We start from the raw sequence: 19,421 nt of genomic DNA, 5'->3' as shown, positions 1-19,421 counted from the left end.
TTATATTCAGTGATGAATCACGAGTCTGCACTGGGCAGGGTGATGATGCTTCGACTTTTGTTTGGTGCCGTTCCAATGAAATTTATAAAGACAACTGCCTGAAGAAAACATGCAAATTTCCACAATCATTAATGATATGGGGTTGTATGTCAGGTAAAAGTTTGGGAGAGATGACAGTCATTATATCTTCTATAAATGCACAAGTTTATGTTGAGATTTTGGACACTTTTCTTATTCCATCAATTGAAAGGATGTTTGGTGATGGTACAGTAGCATCATTTTTCAGGATGATAATGCATCGTGCCATAGGGCAAAATCTGTGAAAACATTCCTACAGGAAAGACATATAATGTCAATGTCATGGCCTGCAAATAGTCCAGACCTCAATCCAATTAAAAATCTGTGGTGGAAATGAAAGAAAATGGTCCACGACAAGGCTCCGACCTGCAAAGCTGATCTGGCAACTGCAATAAGACAAAGCTGGAGACAGACTGATGAAGAATACTGTTTGTCATTAGTTAAATCCATGCCTAAGAGAATTCAAGCTGTTATAAAAGCCAGAGGTGGTGCAACAAAGTGCTAGTAGTGTTTTTATTTGGTGATTCCATATAATTTTCCTCAGATTTGTGTGATTCCTTATTTTTTTCCTCTGTTTGATCTGTAAAAACAGTTGTAATTGACAATAGTTATAAGGGCAATAGTTATAAGTTATAAATAGTTTTAAGGGTTTTATACAGCCAGAAGTTTGGATTGTTTAGTGATAATTGTTTTGTGGCATATATGTGCTTGTGTTTTTTTTCTACACAATTAAACATTTGAATGAACATCTGAGAGGGGTGATTCCATACTTTTTGGCAGGGGTTGTATGCTCCAATCTTTTTTTAAGTATTAGGCTGTAAAATTTAAACTTGCTTTATGTAAAAGTTCTTTTCTATATTAGGAGTATTAGGAAAGAAAAAAAATGATTGTCACCTGTTATCAAAGTACAGTATGTGAACTTTAGTTTTAAATGGTTAAGGGCCTTCTGCACTTTTTTGAGCTTGATTAATGTCCAAGGAATGCATTTAATGTAGCAGTGTACAATCAGGTGTTTCTAGAGTATGTTTTATACCATTACATGTGTTATATGTAAAAATACCTGTCTTTATTTACTTTTCTTGTTGATTCTTTTTTAGCTATATTACTGGCGGGAAGCAAGCCTGGTAAAAGACTTAAAGGTGAATAAGGACAAGAAAACAAAAGGTTTCTTCAGTGATGTGTCTCAGAGCAGTGGTGTCCTAGAGGATCTAGTCCCTTACAGCAAATACAAGATGTACATGACGGTGGCCAACAACAAATTTGAGGGACCACACAGCAACACTGTGGAATTTCAGACCAAGGAAGGCTGTAAGACATTTCTTGATACTTTACTTTTTTTTATTTTTTTTTATTTTGCATTTTATTAATAAATTAACTGAATAAATAATTGGCTAAAACACCATCAAAGTATTTGCCTTGTAGCTGTAATATCTATTATTATATTGAATCCTAAATTTGAACTCTAAAAGTGAACTCATTTGTTTCATGACTGCTCAATAGTGCCAGGGGCTCCTAAGTTCTTCAAGATTGTCAAGAGGAACACCAACACCATTCACCTACAGTGGAATAAGCCTCTAGAGCCCAATGGCATTCTGATCGGATACACACTCCTATACAAGACAGGTCAGCTCACTTCTAATCAGAAAAGTCACTGTTATACAGAAAAGGGTTGCACGATTGAACGTTTCATATAATATAAAATATAATGTACAGCTAATTATTACTGCAGTTCTGTTTAATGAAGCACTTGTACTTATTAGCAAGCTGCAAAGTTTTTAACAATGTTGAAATGCACTTTTATTTATTTTATTTAATGTCATCTCAAAACAGTGTCTAATGACTCAAATTCATCAGCTTATTTACATGAATACTTTATTAAGGGCATTAAAAAGCAGTCATCTACCCAATCAAGCTATTTAAAACACAAAATATCAACTGCTCACAGACATAAGAATAACATAATTGTGACCTTGTAGGACTTGGTAGTTTCTTAATTTAGAAGTGCAACGTAAGGAACTTTTGCTACTTCAGACTTGAAAAATGACATTTTGCCATTTCTAGTGAATGGGACGCAGGAGGGTGACGTACAAGTCCTGAGCCTCTTCCCTAATGAGACAGAGTACACAATGCGCCTGCCTGACCGCTTTACTCGCTACAAGTTCTACCTGTCTGCTCGGACACAGGTCGGCTCTGGTGAGGTCTATGCTGAGGAATCACCACACTTTACTAATGAAGGTGAGCTGTCATACATAGAGCATATGTCACTTACTGCATGTTGTGAGTGTGGAATTACAAATAATCATTATTAATGGCAGTAAACGTGCTTCAAGAAAGAACAGTACGCACAAGAATCAAATTACAAATGATTGTGTAATCACAAGCTAATAGTTTATTTTTTTTTACTTTATTTGAAATGCAGGACTAGCTTGATTTTTGAGAATTTCTTAGTTAGTAAATTACAGAAATGTAATTTGTGTATCCATGTTCCTATGCTGCTTTTTATGTTGTAAGAAACTAATCCTACTATGAAACTGGATTAAATTTCAGTACTGGAGCACTGTCACATACATAGTGAGTGTATAAGCCTATGTAAATAGAGAATTAGGCATGCGTGGGGAAAGTGTGTAAGAGTTCTCTCAAGGCAGCTTTGCTCTTGTTCTCACAGAACAGAAGCTTGTTTTGTAATAATAATACAGTATGAAGAATGCCTTCCACTGAAAGCTGATGTCCTCTAGTTCAGCTTAGGTCAATGGCCACTGTTGACTGTTGTCAGGGTCAATGAATGGACAGCTGCTGAGAGCACAATCACCCAGCATTCTTTTCTATGGTTCTGTCTGTCATTTCCCTGTCTTCATTGTGAGAATCCTCTCTTGCTCTCTCTCTGTTTCTGTTCTTTATTTTTTGTGCTACTTGCCTCTTGACTTACATATTTTCTCAGTATGCTCTGACCTCTCCCCTTCCTACTTCCTCTCTTGTCTGTCTGTCCTCTCTATCTTTCTCGGTGTGAAAAGAAGACTTTATGACTTCAGGTACTGACCCTACAGGTGTAGGTAATGAGGAATGGCCTGTCGATCTGTCTGCCTTTCTGTTTGTCTCCCTGTTTTCCCTTTCTGGCACAGTGCAGTTGTAACCAGATAAAAAGAAAGAATTCTGACATTTATCACAAATTTTGATTGCATTATTAACTGTAATTCACCTTTGTGGCTGTACAATGCAGTACTCTTTGGACTGTATTCAGAGCTGATGAGCTGATAAGTTTTAAAAGTACAAAAATAAAAATTGTGCTTTAAAGTTGTCAGGTTTGCCTAAATTACATGTATCAGGGAATTAGTTATTTTGGTGTGTTAAAGCCATCCCCTTTAAAAAACAAAATTTGCAGAAAAAAGCTGTAAAAAGTACCATGTAAAAAGTACGATGTACTTTTTATATCTTGTTATCTGCAACAAAAGTAATATAAAAGAGATTTTTTATTGTTAAAAAAATAAAAAATGAATTCAATTATTAAAAATAATCAGTTTAAATAACTACAAATAATACAAATGAGAATTAGGGGAAATGTCTAACTGTAGCTTGATATTTAAATATATATTGATATATACTGATAATATTGGAAAAAACAACCACCCAAAGAAAGCTGTGTGTCACATCATGAACCAGCAGAAATATCAAATGAGCATGCAGTGCTGTTCAGTACCTATAATGCTTGAAAACATAAAACTGGTTTCAGATATACCAGATATACCAGAAGTACCTATTAATATTTTGATTCAATATTCAGATAATATTTAATGGCAGGGAAAAGCAACCTGAGATATCATAAAGAATAAATGTAGATTTTGAGTTTTTAGTGCAGGTTGAAATGTTGTAGTTACAACATATTGTCAGACAGTGGTGCTGTGTACTTAATATAGTTTAATATAATGGATACTCATGGATAACTGAAATACTTCTCTTTATAAGCCAAAACCAAATATTGATCATTTGAAGATATGTGTAGTTTCAGTATGAATATAATATTAATATTATTGTATTATTAATATTAATAGTATTAATAATTAAATTACACAGTTCTGAATACAGTCCATTACACTTAACCCATCAAAGCCTTTTGATTATGAAAAATTCTGATGAGTTACACAGTGAAGTGTATGTGGTGGTGTGGCACAGTGTTCCACGTCAACATGTACAATATAATGAAGTGTTTTTAACTGCACCGGCTACTGTGATGGCTATCCAACAGTTTGTGTGTCCATACTTCTGTTTTTGTCCATATCACTATGTGCTTTCAGGGATGGGACTGCTGTTGCTGCTGCACTGCTGTTACCACTTTCTGACACAATACTGGTTTAGAGAAATGGTGTTAGGTTTATCAGTGTGACTGTTTTTATTAGGATTTAAATAGCCTGCATATTTTTATACGGTCTAAGTATATTATTCAGGCTTATAAGTCTTTTTCTTTTACTTCTTACTTTTAATTTCTTAAAAGTTGACCCCGGATCCCTGAGAGCACCGTTATCATGGAGCCCCTTACTGTCACGTTTCATGTGGCCTATCCCAGCATGCTCTTCTCATTTCACAGTTAAGCATGCAGGAAACTGATGCCTTTGTGAATGAGTGCTTCTTATAAGGGATTTATACTGTGACATGAATGTGTGAGAAACAGAGAGCTGTTTGGGATTGCTGCTGAGCTGCATCTCCAACAATGTTATACAATCACACATACCATGTATTTTTATTTAAGGTTTAATACCGTTTTAAAAGTCTTCAATTTTACTCATTCATTAAATTGCTTTGCTTCAAAGACTTTGAAGACTGTCGTCTTAATACCTGAGCATGTTTCCTACAACTTCCTTAAAGCAAGAAGTTTAGGGATTATTCATTCACTGCTTAATCCATGTATCATTAACGCTTGTGCTTTTGCCACTATGCTTTTATTTTTCATTTTTAATCTAAGCTGTTGTAGTTAGCTCTGTCTTATTTACTCCAGGATATTTTACAGGTAAGAATGCACTGAGTTGCTTGCTGACTGATCTATGGGAATGCAGTGCTCACATCCACTGTATTTTGTAGAAAGCATAAACTCTCATAGCTCACAAGCTCAGAGGGATATTCTCTGATAGGCACAGCCGTAGTGTTTATGCAGTTATATGCTGCTGGCTGTTCTTAACTGTTATATACATTTCATGTTTTGCCTGCTGATCGGCTGTAATGAGAAAAGAATTGTTGAGCTTTGCTTTAATGTTTATCCTTGTGTCTGCCTTTACATGGATTAATAAAGGGAAAGGTATGATTCTGTGATGTTGAATTATTTTAAAGGATTTCTCTAGGAGAAAATGTAATAAGCTGTCTATTCTATTGTCATTCACGTGTTTTTGTTAATGTTGTGTACAAAGATGCTTAACCCCATCCTGAATGGTTGCAGTATGGTATGATTTATGTTGGTGGACATGTTTTCCATGATGGATTCCCCACAATTATATTATCCAATAAGGAATGAGCTTTAAACATTATCACCACTTGGTGGCAGTGTTGAATCAATTCATGTGATACTGGAACAACTAAAAAAAGAGGTTACTCTTTTTCTAGTCTGCCACACCCAATATTTGATGTTTTTTTTTTTCTTTCAGAGGAACTTTAGGAACATATGTTTCTTAGATCATTTTTAGTTACAGACCTGTAGGGACTCCCTACTCTCCTTAATAAAAAGTTACATTACTGTCTAATTCAGTGATCAGCTATTACATTGGAACCATCTGCCTATTATTTGTTAGGTCCCTCTTGTACCACCAAAATAGCTCTGAGCCAGTAATGGACTCCACAAGACCTCAGAAGGTGTACTATGGTATGGTATTTGTTACCAATAAGCAGCAGTCCTATAATGTAAGCTGTGAGGTGGGGCGTCCGTAGATCAGATTTGTTTGTCCAGCACATCCCACAGAAGCTAGATTGGATTGAGATCTGGGGAATTTGGAGGCCATGTCAACACCTTGAACTCTTTGTGATGCATGCTTAAGTAATTATTTCGGTTTATCAGGATGCATTATAATGCTAAAAGAGGCCACTGCCATTAGGGAATACTGAAGGGCTGTACTTAGTCTGCAACAACATTTAGGTAGGTGATACGTGTCAAAGTGACAGCCAAGGTTTCCCAGCAGAATATTGCCAGAGCTTTACCCTGCCTTCATTAGCTTTCCTTCTTTCCATAGTGCATCCTGGTGCTATCTCAGGCTAATGTTCACTGGTCTCCCATAATCCTGTCACTTAAAAAGTAGGCACATCCACAGACAGTGGTGCCTTATTGTACAATGACAGTGAGCACCTGGACAAATGAGACCGAAATGTCAGTTGTTCTCCAGACTATGAGTTTGCCTTTTGTACTTTGTGTAGAAGCAGAGCAGAACACTGACATGTCCATGTTTATAAATAAATATGTGATATGAGCTTACAACCCATCCATAGTTAGGATGTTTTTTCATTGTTTAACTGCCTTGTTTCTGTAAGCCTGTGCCTACCTGTTCCTGGCAGATAGGAGAGGAACTCAATGTGGCCTTTCCTGTTAGAGCCCATTGGCCTTAACATTCATTATAAATTTTTTCTCATCTAGATTTTCTGTTCTTACTATTTATTTACTAAATATCTCACTATTTAATTGCCCAGAACCACTGGTCTGAAAAAGTTCATAATAAAATAAAAATAATGTTATTATTTGTATGTAAGTGAAAAAATATACATTGATGGACTTATTGATTTCACATTAATGAACATAAAATAGGTTGTCATTTAGTGACTAATGCAAGCAACTCCGTGTGAGATAAGCATATGAAATTGTGAAAGGGGACAGAAAACACCAGTTCAATTCATTACAGATTTAAATGCCACTTGGCTCATCATTTGTTTTATTAGAAAGATAAAGACTGCTCTTTTGGCATACATGCATATGCTTGAGCAATAATTTTAACTGGAAATATAATATAATCAGTTCTCTATGGCACTGTATATTGTGGCAATGCAATATCATGTAGGGATGATGATTTTCTTTATCACACAAGCATGGTTTTGCATAGCAATTCGTATGTTCTCCGATGCTTTTCTGCTCACCACATTTGTTGTTATTTGAGTTACTTGAACCAGTCTAGTCATTCTCCTCTGACCTCACTCAACACCATGGCATTTCTACTAACATAACTGATATCTACTGGACATTTTATTTACCTTTCTTCTTTCTTTTATTTTACGTTTCTTCTTAAACTGTAGAAACCATTGTGAATGAAAATCCCAGGTGATCAGTGAAATCTGAAATACTCACACCAACATGTTTACCAAAAAAGTAACAGAGAAAGTTACAGTTATCAAATTCTTATTACCTATTACCTATTCTGTTTTGATGTGGACGTTAACTGATGCTCTTTATCTGTATCTGTATGACGTATTGCGTTACTGCGGCAAGTTTGGATAACTGCATGAATGATCAGAGGCACAGGTCAAAATATGTATTTTTTAAAATAATAATTTATTTTTAAAATGATATAAAATCAAAATATAAATTTGATAATACTGTATGACAGAATTGTGTTAATATACAGTATTTCTTATGCGTAAAGGTTAATAGACCTGATTCAACTATTTAACTACCCATCAAAAGAAGAGCTGGGGGTCTTCAGGCCTGGAACTGAAGTCCACTGCCCTAGTCTTAAAGGAGTGGAAAGTGTAGAATCTGTAGCAGCAATTCAGAATGCTTTGTACTAAATTGAATCTTTGTCGTATTTTAAATGTTCCTCAGAATCTTTCTCAGAATTATATGGCAGAAATGGAGGAATTTCTGAATTATAGTTGTGGGAATTCGGTCCAGCATTGTAGTCCATGGAAATTCTCTTGTGTACCTTTTATGCTGCTAACTACATTTTGATATGCTTAACTGCTGCATTCTTCCTCTCTCAGTGATCGAATCCACAGATGCCGTGGTGGTTGCAACTGTTCTCCCCCCCTTTTCCCAACCTACAATCCCAAGTACAACCATTACAACCTCAACAACTACCACTCTTGTCCCTACAACTGATGCCATCCCCACTACTCCTGCTCCAACTACTCCAACTACCACAACTACTACTACAACTACAACAACTACCACTCCCAGTACTACCACCTCCGCTACAACCCAACCCACCCTGCCTATCATGCTGGGTATTTGCATAGACAGTATAAAAGTCAACATAAAAGTAGAAAGCACTTAATTAAATGACAGTTGTATCTTTAAATTTCATATTATTCATTCATATCTATCAATAGTATGAATGCCATTTTTGAAGATCTTAACTAAAACTTGACCTTTGTCCAGACATTTTCCCGAAATTAGTATTGATGATTATAATCATTTGTATTGACTGTGGCATACAATTAGCTTGTTATTCCTTTATGAGATTAAAAGACAGTCTACTGAATGTGATGAAGAGGCTTTAGAATGGCCTTCATCATATTAAATGCTGGTGTAGTAAGTATTAGCTCTTGTCACTTTCTTGCAGTGGTTGAAATTTTTGAAATGTACTCCTCTCCCATATGTTCTGCTTAGCCCCACATGTAAAGATCTGGAATCTGACCGTGGATGCTAACAGTGACTATGCTAACATCAGCTGGAAGCACAACCTCCCGGTTGGCAGCAGCGCCTTTGCGCTAGAGTCCACACTGGACAGTAAGACCCAGATTCTCCCACTGAGAGCTTATGAAGGGAACCTCAGTACTTTGACTGGGCTTGCTAGGACATAAATCAAGACCGAGATCTTGCCGAATCTATTGCTAAGATACACTTAGTCAAATATATTGCTGTGAATTTCTGCTCATTTTCTTCTGTGATAGCTTAGATATTGTAGAGATTAATGGACCATTTATCATATCTAACAGCTATGAGCAATGCTACTTTTCAAGCTGTGCACCTTCTTGTACAATGACCCTTATAGATATTACATCCAAGGATTTTGTAAAGAATAAAGTAGCAGTGCTCTGTTTCATCTGCCATATGGGAGAGATTAAATGAGTCTCTTTTACTCGTTTTATTGGGCTTTGGTTTGTGTCCTCAGGAGTCTTTAAAGTTCCCTTTAGAAAGCTCCGATTCTTTCTGATGGCTTGCAGGAACAGGGAGAGATTACAGTATTTTTGAACAAAGAAAGTGTGATTAAGAGGAAAGAAGAGAATGAGAGAAAGAGACAAAATAAAAGGAATGAGTAAAATGAATTTGGGGACTAAAATTCAGAATCTTCATTATACCAAAATGCCAAAATATCACCACTTGAAACATTTCTCTCTGATGGAAATCTCCTTTTTATGTGGCTTACAACAATTGTACATTTCTGCCTAATTTACTAATGTAACCACATCCCAAATTTTAATCATCCACCTTTTCATGTAGCACTTTGGGATGACCTCTGACATATCATTAAAAGCTCTCTCTTGTTATACATTAGTATCACTGCTGTGGCTGATTCAGGAACTACATATTAAGTAGCTGTTGGTGGAGTAGAACACTCTGCCTTTGTCTCACTCTCTCTCTATCCTCTTTCTTTCTTTATATTTCCTTCTTCACTTCTTTATTTTTCACTACCTTTTGAATCTGATTGTCTACCTCCACCCCATGTGCCTTTATGCCACAGTTCCTAGTGATCAAACTTTAAGCGCCTGGCTGCCATCTAATGCACAAAATAGGCTTATTCCTCTTTTGTCTTTTAGGGGAAAGGGAAAATGAAGGAGTTAATGATTTCTATCCTTCATCTCAAGGGGGCTATCAGAATCACAGTCATGACCTTGAAACATGTATATGAGACCATGATGAAGCAATCACATGCTGAGACAGTGTTAATGTATACCGGCTAGTGGTTTCATCTGAGTAGACCATACAAAATACGAACATGAATCCGTGTTCTGTGGGGAATAGTGGATAGATTATATGTCATGGCACTGTATATCAGGTATACACACACCATTGTATAAAGTAACCTAAGCAGAATTCTCCACTCACAAAACAGAATATTTAATTAGACAATTTATTTCTCTCCCTTTCTGTCGCTGGACGTTGCATGCTCTGTGTGAAGGTGGACAGGAGAATTGCTTGTCTGGTGTTGCCTTGGGTTAATGTATTTTGTACATCGAACAAAAAGTGAAAACATTATGCTCCATTTTTAAATGCATCATGCATTCTCTGTGCGTTAATATGCTCATGAAGACAACCAAGAAAATCACATTTTTATAGAGTCTATACTGGCATGCAGATTTTTCTTCTAAACCCTTCACATAACCAAACCCAATTCCCTCCAAATCCCCTACTCTCGAATCATCATGTCTGTAAAATTTAAGCTAAAGCTACAAATAATGGGTCATTATTTCATTAAATATTTGTAAGACATCAGTACTGAATAAATATTGTGTTTGGTTCACATTGTAGCTTTAGCTAACCATCACGCTTAAGCCATATTTTATTGCTGCTCTGGTAAAATTCAGGGTGGGTAAATGGCTGATATCTTGACAAGCAGTGTGTGACTGCATTTTATTTTAGCATGTTGCATGTTGTCACCAGCTTCTGGAATATTACTTAAGTAATGCTCATTCACACAATTATACTAGCTTGGCTTTAATGTGATTTTGGTGTGCATTTTTGTTTGAAATAAGAAAAGGTCTGTAGATGTTTGAGACTGTTGCTCAGTTATTTTTTTTCAATCCAGAATTGGCAGTACTGACAGAGTACTTTCTCCTCAAATGATCTCAATGGTCTCAATACATCACATTGTGGAAATGAAGGCTGCTTCCAGTCATGTTTTTTGGCAGATTGCTGTGTCCTGGATTCATGGACATCTGTTTTACATCTCCTTCCAAGGTAATGGGTCTAAGAAAACTGTGCTGTTCAAAAATGAACCACCAATTAAGCTGCCTGGGTTGATAGCTGGAGCTAAGTACCGGCTCCGTGTGTATTCCAATGACCAGCCCAGCGTCTCCAGCGAGTATGTCACCTTCGAGACCAGTGGAGGTGAGGGCTGGCTGTATAAAGGATGCAATACAGGGTTTCGCTGTTTCCTTGTCTGTTTAAAAAATATTTGGATATTAGGAATAGCTGAAAATGGTTTCATTTTGTGCTATTGGCAAGTGTATTTGCAACAGACTCTAATCAGTAATAAGAAAAACAAAAACAAAGTCTAGTAAGGTTTAATGTCATACCTTTAGTAACAGACATAATATGTCATGTATTGAAATATAAAATATAATATTTTGCACAATTACATTATTCCGAGGTTTTGAATCATGCAGCAAATATCTTTGCTTCTGAAAATACCAACAGGCATGATTGTGTACTATGTATGTTGGAAGTCAAAATGTCTTCTCCTGTAATACTGTGAAAAGTGTTATATATATTCTCAATTTCTCCCTCAAACTTGCTTTCCTTCTGGCTTGTACTGGTTTATGATATTAGCATATTGAATGTCTCTGCTTTAGAGTAGCTTTAAAAGCATTTCATATCATACTATGCACAAACAAAGCACATGACTGATTCAGGGACAGTCAAGATTATATTCCAGATTACAGAGCACAAATCCAAAAACTAACACAGGCTGAAGGATACATTATTTGATTAGAGTACAAGTAGAATGCATGACTTATCAAGGAATTTTCTTCATTTGGTCTGTGTGTGTGTGTGTGTGAGTGTGTGTGTGTGTGTGTGTGTGTGTGTGTGTGTGTGTGTGTGTGTGTACGTGTGTGTGTTTTCTCAGGACACATTTAAAGAATATGGTTATTGGGCTACATTTGTTATCACAGTTCAGGGTTTGATAATGCAGGTTCTAATGCACTTTTCTTGATGCTAATGTGTTTTTGAAAAAGCGTAGTTGTCAGTGAAGGATCTGCTGACTGAAACATAAAGAGATTCATTAAAGGCTCAATTTTGGTTTTGTGATTATAAATCACAGGAAAATGACGGTGAGTAATTCGTTTAGCTTGAAATAACACTTATGGTTCAGTGTCAGAAACTTCATTTTTTATTCTTGCACAATCTGTCATCCTGTCTTTATGCTTTTTAAATCCCTCCTCACTTTGTGTGTGTGTGTGTGTGTGTGTGTGTGTGTGTGTGTGTGTGTGTGTACATTTGCATGTGCGTGTGTGTTGTTCGACAGCCTACAGTACGGACCAAGTCGACATCGCTACGCAGGGTTGGTTCATTGGTCTCATGTGTGCCATTGCGCTCCTCATTCTTATCCTGCTCATTGTTTGCTTTATCAAAAGAAGCAGAGGGGGGAAATATCCAGGTAACACACAGAATGCAATGCAGTATAAAGTATATTTTAATGTACCTGAAATTCATTCGCTAATTATGAGTCTATTCACTCCCCTTTTCCTTTAGTGAGAGATAAAAAAGACCTCCCTTTGGACCATGTGGACCACAAAGACCAGGATGGATCATTTGATTACCAGTAAGTGTGTAACCTAATCTAATATATAATATCAATCACAGTGAATGATTCTGTGGAAATTATGTTGTGCATGTATTTGTGTTTTCCTTTATGGTAAATGCCTTTTTTTTGCTTGTTTCAGGATAGCTTGGAAAATATAGAGACATGAGGGGGACATGCAATTCATGCCTAATGTCCTAATCAACATTAGGCATGCCTAAAAAACTAATAACTAATTAAAGATTGGCAAAAAAAGTTTATTAAGATTTATTAACAAAATGCTTTACATTAACCAAAATCCATTTGCAGAGATCACTAACCACACTACTTTTACCAAGTGTAGTACATTGTTCGTGAACATGGAGTGGCTCACCAGTGATCAGTGTTGTTGTTATAGAAGAAGGGAGGCTCATGGCATTGCTTTATATAATGCTGACAAAAAGGCCTGAAATGAGACTTAAAACTGAACAAGAATTTTGTTTTTTGGACTGTAATAGCTTGTTCACTGTCTAACCACACAGATGCTGTGTTAAGTTTGACAGCTAACAAGACTTTGCTGTGTGGTGCATATCTATGGCTAGCATATCTATGGCTATATATATATATTTTAAGTAATAGTCATGACAGAAAATCCTTAGCAACATCAAAGGAGTGCTTTCTAATCTCTTAATGTTCATTCATCCACCATAATATTTTTATAACTTTTATGAATAGATAAACTATGACATAGATGTATTTCATGAACATTAACCAGTTAACCAGAGCACTAAAAATAAAGCCAGTGCAGCAATTTATGAGAATTTAACAACTTTTTAACATTCATCTTAATATAGTCATATGTTCTTATAAATTATCTGATGATTGGCTCAGTGTTTTGCAAGTAATTAATAATTCTGGTACTAACACCTCTGAAATTAAATCCTTGTTCCCTCAATCACCGAACATTGTAAAGGAACGAAAACAGGTATTTGGTTTCAACACAACATCCCTCCTAGCCTGAGCATGTCAGCTATTGGTTGCGTCTGGAATGAGAAGTTAGCTAGATGCAAAGGGCTACAAATGATGTCAGTTCCATGGTGTAGATCTTCAAGGGTGTCAAACACTTGTCAAATATGTCTTAAATGCATTAAACTTATTCTCAGTAATAAAGCATCTCTAGGCTAGTACACGTTACAGTAACAGCACCACTGAATATTTCTGAACCTTGACAGGTCCAGAAACAGTCCCCATAAAATTGAGTGGGTTTTTGTTGTTGTTGTTGTTTGGTTATTTAAAAAGCCAGTGACATAGGGATCAAATTGACTTACTGGAGGAGCAGGGAAAGGCAAAGTGCCTTTCAATTTGCAGTGTTTGAGACCCTTGAGGTACTGTTCTTGTATCCAGCAAGACTGCCAACAACTTGAAACAGAAAAATTCCTGCATGTAATTTAAAGGTGGCAGTGGTCTGATCTGGCCTGCAGCAAAATTAACACAAAGCTATGAAACATGCATGTAAAATCCACTATCTTGAGTATTAGAGGTCGCATTTTACTGGTATTGTATATTAGTATGATTATATTAACTAGAGGCATACTGTATATATAAAACTATGTATCATTTGGTACAAGCAATAGCATCTGCTTACACAATGAGCAGAAACAACATGTGTAGCTTTAGAGTGAACAGATTATTAGGAAAACAAAACTAAAATGTTGGTTAGTTGTATATCTAGTTGGTTAGATGTATATCCAGTGGCTTTTTCTAACTGGTTTTCACTCCTATATTTTTAACCCTCCTGTCATTTTTCCCCTCTTGGTCCATGAAGGTCCCTTGAAAGAAAAAGGTATGAAAGCAGAGGAAACAGCTGCTTCTGACTGTCTACTCCACAGTTTATACATCACTATGTTGGTCAATAAACATTCAAATATACAGTATTGGAGGAAGTTATTTAAGACTAAGTGAATTTCATTGAGATGGAGCAAGTTGTTTATATTAAGTGAATTTCACTGAGATTCTTTGATATAACTCTTTAATTAGACCTTAGATTGTTTTGTTTTTATTTCAGAGGCCTATAATAATAAAATACATTATTAAAGGTTTATGACTTACTCCTTTAGGTTCTTATATACATAAAGATGTGTATCTTAGAGCTTCATTACTGTGTCACTTGTAACTGGTGGTTAATTGATTACAACAAAAACGCAGGACAAGCAGGTTCAGGTTGGCCTGTATCTCATTTTGATGTAGGCTAGACGATTGTGGTACATTTATCAAACCAATATAATATACATCTTATTAAGGAATTCACTCTAATTATGTTTCCAATGCTTTTCCACTGAGTTTTTAGAGCAAGGAACCATGTCTTCTAGCCTTATCATAATTTTCATAAGCAAAAATGTACAATATACAGTATATATAGGCAATGACTATTGCTTATGTAAAAATAAAATTGATTTAATGCATTTTAATATGGAGTATGGAATTAACCATACTATTGGATCTCATAGAATAAAAAAGTAATCTGACTTATTTCCTGTAAATAAGTGCATGGCCCAATAATATTCTTCAAACTGAGAACAATCATTTATTTATTATTACTGATTTTTAAAATGTTTTAAAATCTTGGGTTAACATAAGCATTTCTTTCTTTTTTTTATGTGCACCTTTTTGGCACCTTGCTGAGGTACTACACTTCTTGCATGATTAGGCTTTGTCCTCACAAACAGCACCAGCATGAAGTTAAAAGGACATATATGTCCTAATTATTTACTAAATACTGCCTGAATTATAAAGAATGATTCGCTATAGATTTGATTCAGAATGAAAGTTTCATAAATAAAAAGTCTATCTTTTTTAATTAAGCTTTTATTTTAATGTTTTAGTTTTTCATTCATTTGCGCTATTGTTTTTCTACTGAACTACAGGTAGAAAATCTTTTCTATCAGGTATAGATTCTCCTTTGTTCTTGAAAAATGTAAAGGTAACAAAGGAGCATGGCAGTTCAATTCATTCCCTTCTGTGTATGCTTCGCCTGTTGTTCTGGTTGCAGTAAGCATAGGAATGGAAGGTTACGAGTCAGTGTGCAAAATTCAGTTTTCAGTCTTCATTCTACTAGCTGCAGTTCTGCTTTGTGAACAAGAGAATTGATTGTGTCTGGAGTGCCCACTCTTTACAGCACTTTTTATTCAAATTAAAATTCAGTTTTTATGAGTGTATGATGTGGAAGAGCTGCAAAATGGAATGGTATCATAACCACTTGTTGTTTTTTTTGTTCTACTCCAACAGCAGTGATGAGGACAACAAGCCTTTGCAGGGAAGTCAGACCTCTCTAGACGGCAATGTCAAGGAAAGTGACGACAGTCTAGTAGACTATGGAGAAGGAGGGGATGGCCAGTTCAATGAGGATGGCTCCTTTATAGGCCAGTACACGGTCAGGAAGGATAAGGAAGAGACGGAGGGCAATGAGAGCTCAGAAGCCACATCACCTGTCAATGCCATCTATTCCCTGGCATAGATTCTTCTCGAATGAACAGAAGGCCAAATGTCCACACAGTTTAATTCAATATATACATAGAGAGAAATCTGGAACCACATATACACACTTAATGTTGAGATGCACAGTCCCTATGAAGGAAGCAGGGGTGAATAAACTCCTGGTGGAGAGAAGTCAGAACTCGGACTTCAGTGTGCCTTTAGGGCACTCGGGCACAGGGAAGACAACAGCAACCTGAGACTTTCAAGCATTTTCTGTGGCTTATTTTTTATTTTTTGAAATCCTGAACCCACATTCACACTTTCTAATATTAGAGTAAAGCAGACACAAGCAGCAGTCCTGTGACATATCAGTAGTGGGCCGAATCAACAAAGGAACATCGGCAAATGCCAAAAATATGATAGATGCGTTAATAAATGATATATGAATGCTGTAATCAGTGCGGGCACAGCTTGCTGTACCATAAAAATCTATGCACTATGTATTACTTTGATTTACTTTTGGTTGAAATTGGGTGATCAAATTTCTTCTTTCCTTTTATAATGCAAAAAGCATTAATTACTGTTTAGTCACTGTTAAGTCATTGAAATGCTATACTTCCTGGCACCCGTGTCCTAGCAGTGGATATATCTGCTGTAGTTTGATGCCTATTTTTGCAAGTATATTTTCATTGGCTGCATCTATAGCATTATCTAATTAGCACTACTGATGTTTATAGAGTCGAAGGCAAGCACCATCATTTATCAGATTAAAAAAAAAAAACCCTAACCAAATAAGCAAACAAATGAAAAAGAAACATTATTTTGGAACAAGGTCGTGTTTCTGCAAGAGACCGAGAGGTTAAAAAGAAGACTCATTAAACACAATTGTATAATCACTTTTTTAGCTGCCACTATATATTAGATGATGGGGTGATGATGTTGATGATGATGATGATGATGATGATGATGATGATGAATCTGACATCCACTATTTTTTCTAGAATTTTGGGGTGTTGTCATGGTTTTAGTAAGTTTGTTCTAGGGTATTTAGGTGCAAAGTAGAAGGATAGATGTGGAAGCAGTAATGCTAAATGGCTTACATAAGAAAAGTTAAGTCATTATTGAAAATTAATTATAATTAATTAATTAATTAATTAATTATTAATGATTAATTATCATTATTAATTAAATTAATATCAAAACCATGCTTGATTTTATCAACAATTTTAATCTTAAATATCTCCCACAGCTTACAGAAACAAAAATTATACGCTGATCCAGGAAAATAGGGTCTTGTTTCATGTTGCATGGTGACAGGTTATATGAAAAGATTATTAAAATTGCTTGTATAGGGGACCATACAATTTAGCATGCTTTCATTTCAGAGCTTGGTTTCACCACTGCATAAAAAGCAACTTGAAATCTAGTGATACTTACAGTGGTGGATATGGACACCTTGCTTCTGCAAATACAGCACCAATATAGTTAATTCAAGCAGAGGGCTCAGTGTATGTAGGATTAAATATTTATTTGTATTAATTTATACAATTTATATAATTAATATATTGCTGATTTATTTAATGAACACCCAATTTTAACTGCTTGTCTCATGGGGTCACTGAATTCACCTAACATAAGGTACAGTAAATATGTACTTTAAAATACAAACAAACAAATAAAAAAAACTTTATTAGACCCATACTGTGTAATAATGGTTGGGTGGGATAAGGGCAGTGGATGTTTTATCCACTAATAAAAAGTTTATGTATCCATTAAATGTATGTTTTATCTGTTAATACTGCTGTTTCTTTTGTATTATTGTTATTGTATTACTGGTCCAATGTGCTGATATATTTTGATTTATTTCTTGTCACTTTTACATGACAGAAAAAAAATATTGTTTGTTTATTTTACTCAGACATTTTTGTGCTCTCTTTCATAAATGTAAATACTGATTTACAGACGGGTGGCAAATTAAAGGGAAACATGGTGGCTCTTATATGCTGTGGAGGTCATTTTGCTTGCATGGTTTGGGTCCACTTGTTCCCAGAAGGAAGAATTACAGTAAATCAATGCAAAGCAATGAAATGCTTTTTTATCCTGATGGGAATGTTCTGTTCCAGGATGCACCCACGCTTTTCTACAGTTCCACAAGGATTTACTCAGCAATTTGGTGAAGATGAAAATGATGAAAGCATATGCTGTGGCCATCACAGTCACCAGATCTCAACTCAAATGGTCACCTATGGTTGATAGCAATCTCCACAGTCCGTAAACCACTGCTTGAGTGTAACCACTTACACGTTGGAAGAGTAATATTCATTCCTCTAGTACAGGTGTAATAGCATATATGCCAGTGTTTACTGAAGCTGTTTCAAGTGGCTTGTGATAGCCAAAGAATGTATGTTGTTTTTTTCTTTTACTTTGTCACCCATCTGTAGATTTTTTACTTCACACTTGGAAATTAAACCTTAACAGTTTGAATTATGGGGTTCTTGGTAGCAATGTCAAGCCCTCAAGGTCCAGCCAGAGGCCTCTTATCCAGATGGGGATACAGATGGGGATCCAGATGATTCCAGATGCATTAGGCTGAATGTCAGAAAGTCATATCACACACACACACATATCAAAATCTAACTGAGTTAATGATCAGCTGTAATAAACATTTACATTTACATTTACAGCATTTGGCAGACGCCCTTATCCAGAGCGACGTACATAAGTGCTTAAATCTCTAACATTGAATACATTAATGCTGGCTCACTAAGTTACATACTTAAGATAGCACACATTAACACAGTTGACAGCGACTGCAACATAGTATAGTTTTTAATAATCAACTTGTTGGTCAGCTTCTGCATAGGGGTTTGCTTTAAAACTAGGGCAGATCTAATTCTTTGTTTCTCAAGCATTTAGGCCCTTCTTGTTGTATCTCTTTTTTTTTTTGTCTTGTTTGGACTGAATGCGGTTTAAAATAATACTTTATATTTTATTGGATTCTGCGTATCGACTTGATACATGAGTATCGACTCAAGCCACCTTATTGTCCCTTTTTGTCTTACCTTATTGTCCCTTTTATTTTGTGCAAATTTGTCCTGTATGTAGACATTTACTTGCACAACCTATGGGAAGTAATCTTGGTAGCTCTAAGGCTTTGCTGTTGTAGCAGTTTGTCCCCATCTACTGGGGCTGATCTTATATTTCTCTTGGTGTACATATTACTGTGTGAAGCAAGTTTTTTGTCACTTCAGTTTTCCCATCATCACTATACCTCAATATCAGACTTGGGCTTGCTTATTTATAATATCCTTCTCCTGTGATCTACTTACCTACCCTGTGTTTTAATATTGCATTTATCATACCCAAATAAACTTTTCCTCATGCATCACAAGTGGATACATTCAGCACTTGTAGTGGGGCAGACAATCTTACAGTGGACAGCAAGCACAATGTAATTAAAAGGATTTC

At 35.8% G+C, this 19,421-nt stretch overlaps 1 protein-coding gene across 3 annotated transcripts in view; it reads left to right on the top strand.

Annotated features, from left to right (window-relative positions):
* Positions 1 to 17,952, top strand: part of nfasca (neurofascin homolog (chicken) a) — a 69,091-nt gene extending 51,139 nt beyond the window's left edge. For 2 of the 3 annotated variants that reach the window (XM_060858182.1, XM_060858181.1), the window contains 10 exons: positions 1,176 to 1,386; positions 1,579 to 1,701; positions 2,140 to 2,313; positions 3,093 to 3,107; positions 8,017 to 8,259; positions 8,645 to 8,764; positions 10,937 to 11,086; positions 12,225 to 12,356; positions 12,452 to 12,521; positions 15,765 to 17,952. In XM_060858182.1, coding sequence (XP_060714165.1) covers positions 1,176 to 1,386; positions 1,579 to 1,701; positions 2,140 to 2,313; positions 3,093 to 3,107; positions 8,017 to 8,259; positions 8,645 to 8,764; positions 10,937 to 11,086; positions 12,225 to 12,356; positions 12,452 to 12,521; positions 15,765 to 15,993 — 1,467 coding nt within the window. In that variant the 3' untranslated portion in view covers positions 15,994 to 17,952. The remainder of the gene's footprint in view (positions 1 to 1,175; positions 1,387 to 1,578; positions 1,702 to 2,139; positions 2,314 to 3,092; positions 3,108 to 8,016; positions 8,260 to 8,644; positions 8,765 to 10,936; positions 11,087 to 12,224; positions 12,357 to 12,451; positions 12,522 to 15,764) is intronic. The other variant, XM_060858183.1, reaches the window with a different exon arrangement.
* Positions 17,953 to 19,421: the final 1,469 nt, after the last annotated feature.

Source organism: Tachysurus vachellii, chromosome 22 (genome assembly GCF_030014155.1).
Source record: "Tachysurus vachellii isolate PV-2020 chromosome 22, HZAU_Pvac_v1, whole genome shotgun sequence".
NCBI classification, from domain to species: domain Eukaryota; kingdom Metazoa; phylum Chordata; class Actinopteri; order Siluriformes; family Bagridae; genus Tachysurus; species Tachysurus vachellii.
This window is presented reverse-complemented; position numbering and strand designations above follow the sequence as displayed.